Source organism: Chrysochloris asiatica, unplaced genomic scaffold (genome assembly GCF_000296735.1).
Source record: "Chrysochloris asiatica unplaced genomic scaffold, ChrAsi1.0 scaffold00264, whole genome shotgun sequence".
Taxonomy (NCBI): Eukaryota; Metazoa; Chordata; class Mammalia; order Afrosoricida; family Chrysochloridae; genus Chrysochloris; species Chrysochloris asiatica.
In genome coordinates, this window is record NW_006408782.1 from 538,649 (window position 1) to 548,256 (window position 9,608).

Here is a 9,608-nt window from a genome sequence, read left to right on the forward strand (position 1 = left end):
GAGAAAGATGAAGCTTTCCGCTCCTGCGAAGATTTACAGTCTTGGAAACCCTATACAGGGTCGCTATGAGTAGGAAATGACTCAACGGCACTTAACAACAATAACAAAATAGGTCAGGTATGAAAAAGGATCTCTAGTGGCACTGTGATTAAGCACTGGGCTGCTAACTAAAAGGTCGGTGGGTCCAACCCACCAACCACTCTGCAGGAGAAAAATTACTCACTCCAATGAGTCGGTTCCAACTCATAGTGCCTCAATAGGATAGTGCCTGCTCCTTTATGGTTGCTGTTAAGTACCATCGAGTGGGTTCTGACTCACAGAGACCCTGAAGAGGGTTTCTCAAGAGTGGCTAGTGGGTTTGAACTGCCACCTTGCGGTTCAAACTGACCTTGTGGTCCAGAGTTTTTATCTTACAGCGTCACACCAGGACTCCCTAGGGTTTCCGACATTACACATCTTCATGGGAGCAGACAGACTCATCTTTCTCTTGTGGAGAAGTTGGTGGGTTTGAACTTCCTTGTAATCTTATGAGGCAGTTCTACTCTGACCTTAATGTCACTTCATTGTCCTTTAGGAGATGTCTCAAAGACAATGAAGTCAGTTTTGGAGTATTCTTTCTACAATTCCTGAACTGAACACAGACAAGTTCACACAGTTAAAACAACAACAAAGGTTGACTATTAATGTCTGAATTGAGCGATGTCTTGAACACAGCAGTTTCTGTACTAGCGTTTCTGGGATGTGTGTTTATTACCCCGGTAACGGCACTAACAGACAATATCTTTAGTCTCCTAGAAGTGAAAGTAAACATTTTACCATCCTTTTAATTCAAACAAGATGCAACTTGTCTATTTTGGCTGCCAACTCAATGGGAAAACAGCAAAATGCAAGATGACAGGAGTAAAAGATGCCTGGAAAAATACGAGCCTCGGCAAAAACTTGGCTGTGTTGCTTTGCTATCAAGGAATATTTAAATGATCTTCTGTTCAATTAATTGGAGTCCTGATGTGGTGTTGTCGGATCAGCACTGGAATGTTAACTACAAGGCTGGCAGTTCAAACCTACCAGCTGCTCCTTGAAACCCCCTATATAGGTTTGCTTTGAGTAAACTGACTTGATGGCACATAACAACAACCTAAACACCTGAGTCAATTACAAGTCAAATAAATGTACATGCCACTTTAATGGTTAATTACTTTGAAAACAGCGCTGAGTAAAAATGTTTACCAGAGCTGTTAAGTGGCAGAAAAGAAAAGGTAGGAGGTATTGAAGGGAATGTCCAGTCCAGTAACTTTGCTAACAGGTAAGTAGACACTTGTTATTGTAGTTAAGTGCCATCGAGTCAGTTCCAACTCATAGCGACCCTATGCACAATAGAACAAAACACTGTCTGGTCGTGTGCCATCCTTGCATTGTTGTAACAATTGAGCCCACTCATACTTGTGTCAATCTGTCTTGTTGGGGGTCTTCCTCTTTATCTCTGACCTTCCACTTTGTTAGAAAGGATTGTTCTCTCCTGATAATATATATGTCCAAAGTATGAGAGACAAATTTTCGCCATTCTCGCTTCTAAAGAGCATCCTGGCTGTAGTTCTTCCAACACACAATTGTTTGCTCTTTAGATATCTTGTTGTTGTTATTATTAAGTGCTTTCAAGACAGTTCCAACTCTTAACGACCCTGTATAAGATCTCCAAATAACAGATGATGAGTCTGAACCACCGACCTTGCAGTTAGCAGTCCAGTACTTATTCTATAGCACCACCCCAGGATTCCTCAGTAACTGAGAATAGGCAGGATTGTTAGCTCAGGAATGATAACATCTCCCGAATTTCTCTTCTCCTGTACCAGAGCTGCGTGAGTTCTCTCAAATGGCAACAAGGGTATAAAATGATAACCAAACGTAAGGAGAATCTCAATGTGATGAGGTAGTTAGTTTAAACCGGGTGCATTTCAGGTGATGGAAATAAGTGTATGAATCTGGCTGTGGGTGGAGCCCATTGTCAGGGGTTGAAACGGGCCACACTTCGCAGATAGACACTGAAGAGATTCGACAGACGCTCTGAACCTCATGTGAGGGTACCGTAAGGCTCAGTCAAGAAGAGGACCAGCGATAAAAGCGGAAGGTGTACAACCAGATGGATCAATACAGTAACTGCGTATTAACACAGACTGGGCTCAAACACAGCGACAAATGTGAGGATGATGCAGGACCGACAGTGTTTCGTTCTCGTGCACACAGGGTCGCTGTGGGTCAGAGCTGACTCAATGGTACCTGACAACATCTGTGTCCATCCAGCACTAGGATGGGAATGCACATGTCTGCTATTACTGTGACAGGGACAAGTACAGGGCATTATAGGAGGACACCCAGTCCACACCAGGGGCCAAGAAAGGTCTTCCGGAGAACACCAGGTCTAGGACGCATCTGGGTCCAATAAAAAGGTCCCTGTCAAATTCGTATCAATCAGGAATTTCTATGTGGATAAAACACATAGTACCGAAAATAAGAACTTTTATTCAGTATTTTAGCATGCGATACAAATACAAGAACAAAAGCATGAATGTGGGGCAAATGGTGCAGTGGGTTAGGCATTGGGCTGCTAACCAAGTCGGCTGTTCAAATCCACCAGCTGCTCCGAGGGAGAAAGACAAGGTGGTCTTCTCTTATAAATGTGTACAGTCTTGGAAACCCTGTAGAGTGTTGCTATGAGTTCGAATCAACTTGATGACAATAGGCTGACTTTGGTTTCTGACCTACTGGTCTTTAGGCATTCTATGGGGTGTGGGTGTGTGTGTTTTAATGCCATTGGGTTTTCCTTTCCCTCAGTACATTTTTTTTAAGAAGGAAGATAGTTCTTCAAGATTGTAAACAGTTTGTGGAGGAATAGTGACCACCACTCCCTGGCCACTGCTGGGCTCCTTGACAGCCGAGCCCTTGAAGGCACTTGTTCTAGGAGGAGTTTGCTACTCTGGCAATATGTGGAAGAGGGAATGTGCCCATACTCCTCATCTCTCCTCTTGCCACTGGCCAGCCTGAGTCATGGACTGTCCGATACTCCTTCACCAGGTAAACTCACCTGTCTGCCCAGTGACTGATTCCAAACAGCTTGCAGCAGGTCAGAAACATCCGTTTCATCTGTAGCTCTAAGTCATCTTGGTGGGTTGATGTTGTTGTTAAGTACCGTAAAGTCGGTTCCGACCCATAGTGACCCTGTGTAGGGTCTGCGAGGAGCGGCTGGTGAGCTTGTGTAAATGTCTGAACCCTGAGGTCACTGACAGAGACTCACTTCCCTATCTCAGGGGTCACCATAACTACTGCATACCCGCTGCCATTAGTTCCGCCTCCCAGAGGCCCTATAGGACAGAGCAGAACTGTCCCACAGGGTTTCTGAAACTACCTCTTAATAGCAGCCTCACCTTCCTCCTGCACAGCCGCTGGAGGGTTCGAACCACTCACCTTGAGGTTAGCAGTCCGATGCTTAACCCAGTGCGCTGTCAGGGCTCCTTAACTACCTCATCATGTATGATAATGGTAATGTCAGCAGCTGCCGCCGCGAGTCAAGTGCTTCTTATGGGCTACCCAACCATTGTAAGGACTTACTGGCCTAATAAACTAGAAACACTATTACCTCAGTAACTATTAGTCATTACAGGTCTTTTCAAATGCTCTGGAAAGGGCTCTTCTTCCTGAACAAAACCTGATCCAGGATCGCACAATAAAAGGGAAGTGCAGCAGAGCTGGGCTGGGGACAGCTGGAGTTGGGGGGCGGTGCTGGTTCTTGGGTACCCCATCCTCTGTCACATTGGGCATTCCTGTGTCCCCTCTGGCCTGGCCTTTGGGGACCACATAGCTACCCTAGGACTCCTAAGAACAGGGTTGCAAACCACCCTTGTCATCTCTCACCTCACTTTACTGCTGAGCAAGTGAGGTGGATGGTGGTAGTGACCACCCAGCTGAGGGTCTGTGACTGACTGATGGCCCACGGAGTGTTGGAAGTTGTGTGATGCACACACTTCCTTCTCAAACACATATGGACAGGAGAGCTGAGCATCAGGGAGTGCACCCTCTGTTAGTGTTCCCTCTGGGCTTCTGGGAGCTGGGCTAAACGCTTTTCAGACTCTCACAATGTCTGACCAATCCTTCTGTACCCACATGTTTGGCCCAGATTCTTAAAGCCAAATGTTTAAAAAGAAATCGTACAAATGGCTCAGATGCTATGGGCTTTCTTCCACGGTTGTCTATTTGTTTTTTTAAAAAATGGTTAAGTGTTACTTTGTTACTATTATCTCAAAAGTAAATCTTGTTTTCTTTTACCAAACCAGTTACTGCTGTTGTGTGCCACGGAGTCCATTCTGACTCATAATGACCTGCCCCTGAAATCTTTACCAGGGCGGATAGCCTCACCTTTCTCCAGAGGAGCAGCTGCTGGGATCAAACTACTGAGCTATCAGTTGGCAGTAGAGCACTTACCCACTGTGCCACGAGGGCTTTTTCCCAAAATAGTTAAGCTACCGCCACCAAATTGATTCAGACTCAGAGCCATTGTATAGGACAGAGAGCCGCTCCATAGGGATTTCGAGACTGTACATCTTTAAGGGAGCAGACAGCCTCATCTTCCTCCCATGGAACAGCTGGTACATTCTGAGCTTCCACGACTCCTTCCAATACAGTTAAAGCTCATTACCATCAAGTAGATTTCAGCTCATAGCAACAGTGCACAGATTCCCAGGCTGTAAATCTTTATGGCAGCAGAAAGTCTCATCTTTCTCCCATGGAGCAGCTGCTGGATTTGAACTGCTGACTTTATGGTTAGCAGTCCAGTGCTTATCCTACAAAGTCACCAATTAGGGGCTTTATAAAAAGACCATCCCCCACCCCTAGCTTTGGCGATTGATTTGAGAACTGTTTTTGTTGTTGTTTTGGCTAAACATAACCAGTAAAGAAGGGGAAGTATGTTCCCTAACCCACACAGATTATATTTTGGGGAGAAAAATTTTCCATCACCTGAACCTGCATCACATTCTTCTGAGGTGGCACGTGAATTGCAGACCCCACTGGCTAGGGAAGCAGGAAGAATTCTCTCCCGAGGCTTATGGGCTGGCACGCTATGTGCCGGGTGAGGAAGGGAACATTCCTAGCTACTGGGCTCACACTAGCATCGCCCCTTTCCACCTCCCAGCCCAGTTTTTTCCATATCCCTACCTCCCTTCCCAATTTCCCTTTCCCTGCCAAACGGAGGCGGAGCAAGCAAAGGGAAGAAAAGAACATAATAAAAAGTTCATTTGAATACACCCACAGAAAATATTTGACGAATTCTATAGAAACCCAAGATGTAGAAAGGTTGGAAAATGAGTTCATCTGCCGCCACCGTTTTGAACATGAGAGTAAGTCAATCACAGAGGAGACTGGGAGGGGCTTTATGGGTGGGCTCGCACAACCACCTCATTTTATGGACGAGGACAACAAAGGAGGTCCGAAGTGACTGTGATTTACACACGCACACTTTGGGGCAAAATGATGTCTACGTCTCCTGTCCTGATTCCCAGAATGGTGTCCATTCTAATGACATCAGTTTTTAATTGGAATCAAAAGTCCCTGTCCAGACCCAAAACAACAATAAGGAAGTATTCCTAACATCTGCCAACTTCCCATAAGTGTTGCACTCCCTGAAGGCCAGGAGACCCTGGAAACAATAAAACGGTAAACAACTACTCAAAAGGTTGGCGGTTCGAGCCCACCCAATGGCACCTCAATAGAAAGGCCTGGCGATTGGTTTCTAGAAGGTCACAACAGTTAACATTATGGAGCGGTTCCATTCTGCACAGTTGGGGTCACCACCAATAAGAAGCTACTTTAACTATAGCAACTAGTACCAACAATAATTGGAACTCACCCCGTGTGTTTGTTTCAAAAGTTCACACACCCCTAGCTGACCCTCCAGCCCCACCTAAGCAGCAGTGCCGTTGGTCTTCCCTGCAGGTGGGAGAACTGAAAGGGTGGGTTAGACAGCAACATGCACCTCGTCAGCACAGGTCTCTTCCAGGAGACATTCAGACAGGGGTACACCCCTGCCTGCCCAAGTGGACCTGCTACCGGGCCCTGTCCCTCCCCACCACCCCCGGCTGCTGCTCTGGTTCCTTGATGCAATTGTATAAATACAAGAAAAACGCGCGAGTCTGGCTCGCTGTGAAGGTGTGCGCGACATCCTCCGACAGCACAGTACCACGCTGGTGCCAGCGCTCCCCCAATGTCGCCCGCCAGCCCCCCACCTTCCCGCAACGCACGCCACCAACTCTGCCACCCTAGGACGCCCCCGGCCTCTCCCCACAGTCCCGGCGCCCACCTGTGGCAGAGGTGCTAGGCTGCTCCCGCTCGCGCGCCCGCAGGGGGCTCCTCGGCGCCGCCATGCCGGCCGCGCGCTGCCGCGACGCTGAGCTGGGCTGTGCTGGGTCCACCACCGCCGCCGCCGCTCGCCAGCCCGCGCCCTGCTAGCTTCCCCGCGGCGGGGCGGGGCGGGGGCGGGGCTTCCGTGCGCCGTCGGGCCCGGAGCCAGCTGGCAGTTGCTTCTAGGGTTCCGCCTCCCGGGAACTCCACCTGCACAGGTTCCAACTCCCAGCACTGGACCCGCCGAGTGGGAACTGGGGAAGCCTGGATGTTGATGGGGCAGGGAGGTGCCTGCTATAAGAGTGCAGAAGGAGCCCCTCCCTTGTTAATTTCCCTGGCGTCCATGCCGACTCACCGTGACCCCATCTGTGCAAAATAGAACTTGTCCGTAGAGTTGTTGAGGCTGAGACCTTTCTGAAGAAATCGCCAGGCCCTTCTTCCTATGCCTTTCTGGGTAGGCTCAAAATGCCAACAGTTCAGCTACTCCGTGAGAGCTCAACTCTTTGTGGCACCCAGGGACTCCTCCCTCTTCGGCCCAGTTCATTAACTAACCCCACCCTCACCCTGGCTCAAGGCCAAGGGAAGACTGGAATCCAGATGTTACTGCCCGCCCTAGGCCGTTCCACTAGACTGGGCAAATTATCTGGCCTTTATTTCCCCCTGGGTCAGCAAAACGGGCTTATTCTTACTGAAAACTCACAATTTACTTTGCTGGTGAGGATAGGTGCACAGACCAGCCCTCTGATGAATGGCTTATCAAAAAGAAATAATGTGGGTGTTGTTGTTATGCCGTCGAGTCGATTCCGACCCATAGCGACCCTGTATAAGGTTTCCAAGGAGCAGCTGGTGAGCTTGAACCGCCAATCGTGCAGTTCAAACGACTTTGCAGTAGCTAGCAGTAAAAATAAACAGCTGCTAAAATTTTAAAATGCACGCAGAGAGGTTCTTTTGCCCCTGATTCCCTATTCAGATGGGCCCTTTTATTTCTTCTCAAAAGAAAGGGGAATAAAATGAAAATTCTGATGAACACGTCCTCTTTTGTCAACATACCCAATTCCAGGGACACACAGACTCATATTTGAACATGTTTTGGCACCGTTTTAAACAGAAATTTCATAACTGAAGATGTAGGGAACACCCAGAATTTTTACATAGACTCAGTATCCTTAGGGCAGTTTCTACAAGTAATTAACTGAATCTCTTTTCCCTTTCTTCTGAATCTCAGAACAAAGATTTAGAGGATTATAGTTCGGGATCAGTCCCAACCTCTGCCACTGAGTCAATTCTGATTCAGACCTTACAGGGCAGTGTGGTGTTGTTGTTAAGTGCCGTCGAGTTGGTTCAGACCCAAAGTGACCCTGAACAGGGTTATCGAGGCTGTAAATCTTTACGGAAGCAGAAAGCCTCATCTTTCTCTTGCGGAGCAGCTGGTAGTTTTGAACTGCTGACCTTGCGGTTCGTAACCACTATGCTACCAGAGCTCCTTATAGGGCAGTGTAGAATTGCTCTTTTGGGTTTTCCAGACTGTAAGTCTTTACAGGAGCAGACTGACTCATCTCAAGGTGGGGGGTTTCAGCCTCGGACCTTGTGCTGAGCAACCCAAAGGCAGTCAGAAAATATACTGCAGGCATTTATTGACAACAGATATCAAGCCAGGCACTGAGATTAGTCCTTTGCATATATTATTTCACTTTATTTTATACTTATATGTAAGTACCGTTGCTTACAAACATATAAGAATAGGCAGAGTTTGAACCTAGGTCTGACCCCTAAGCTACTAACTGTATCATTCTGCAGCCCATGATTCACAGAGGATGATAAAGATGTTCCCAAACTCTGTTGCATGTTTAGAAAAAAATCATTTTTTTTCTACAACCATTCACTACAACTAGTGTGCCTAAAACCCTGTTACTCACGCAAAATAAATGACCTGAAATTGCTGTTTCCAATTAAACCTAAACAAAGTTAGGAGTAGAAGCAGAAAATCCCAGGACTGGGTTCTTGTGGCATAATAAAATAAAATTTACTCAGATGCTTTAACCACAACACAGATTAGCTAGTTCTCTTGCCTCTTCCCATAAGATAATGTTTACAAATACAGCTTTTTGTACTAGGCCTAAAATCTTCTCAATTCATTCACATTCGGGATTTTGTGGTTGGCTATTTAGGTTTTGGTGGGGAGGCGGGGGTAACACTGACTAGGATTCCTATAGACCCAAACCTTGGAGCTAGGCTATCTGTTTTGGGTGCCTACTAGCCAGGGGGCCTCGCACTTGCTGTTTAACCTTCTGTGCCTCAGTTTCCTCTTCAGCAAAATGGTGCTCTTATGAATACGCCCCATGAATAGAGCTGTTATTGGTATTACGTGACTAATACCTATAATACCAAACACCTGATCAAAAAAAAAAAAAAGAAATGTGAATGTAGGGAATTCTGATATGCATTCCAGTCTACCCCCATATGATGTACTACATGTTTTAACAATGCTGAGAGTACCAATTATTTTCAAACTCTAAGGCTCAGATGGTGAGCTCTTGGAGGGCAAGGACTCTTACTAGAATTCTTAGTGACTATGGCATAAGGCCAAGGAGCTCTGGTAGCGTAGTGGTTACGAATCGGGCTATGAACCTCAAGGTTAGCAGTTTGAAACTACCAACTGTTCCATGGGAGAAAGATGAGGCGTTCTGCTCCCGTAAAGATTTACAGCCTAGGAAGCCCTGTACAGGGTCGCTATGAGTCTGAACCGACTCCACGGCACACAGCCACCACCACCACCATAGTGTAAGGCCAGCTAAAGATCACATTCAGCAAAGGTCCTCGTAGGTCAGGTCCATACTGAAATATTAACACAAAGAGTCTACTCACGAAAATATCGAATTGAAACCCACAAACCAAAGACAGCACTTAGCATTGTGCCGGAGTCCTTTGGTGGCATAATGGTTCATGCGCTTGGCTGCAAATTGAAAAGTTGAAGGTTCGATCCACCCAGAGGTTTCTTGGAAGATCTGCTTCAGCCATTGGAAGCTGTATGAAGCACAGTTTAATCCTGACACACATAGGGTCACCGTCAGTTGGAATTGATGGGACTTTCTGGGGGCTCACATCTGGGGCAACATCTGCTCCAGTTGTCACACAGAGGGCGGTGAGATGGCCTAAATCAGAAGAATGAGAAAAGAGCTCGTCAGTAGCCCCTAGTAAGTTTTTTTGTTTTCATTTCATTT

At 46.8% G+C, this 9,608-nt stretch overlaps 1 protein-coding gene across 1 annotated transcript in view; it reads right to left on the bottom strand.

Annotated features, from left to right (window-relative positions):
- FAM105A (family with sequence similarity 105, member A) overlaps nt 1-6,410 on the bottom strand; it is a 48,215-nt gene extending 41,805 nt beyond the window's left edge. The window contains exon 1 of the mRNA XM_006874157.1: nt 6,347-6,410. Coding sequence (XP_006874219.1) covers nt 6,347-6,410 — 64 coding nt within the window. The remainder of the gene's footprint in view (nt 1-6,346) is intronic.
- Nucleotides 6,411-9,608: the final 3,198 nt, after the last annotated feature.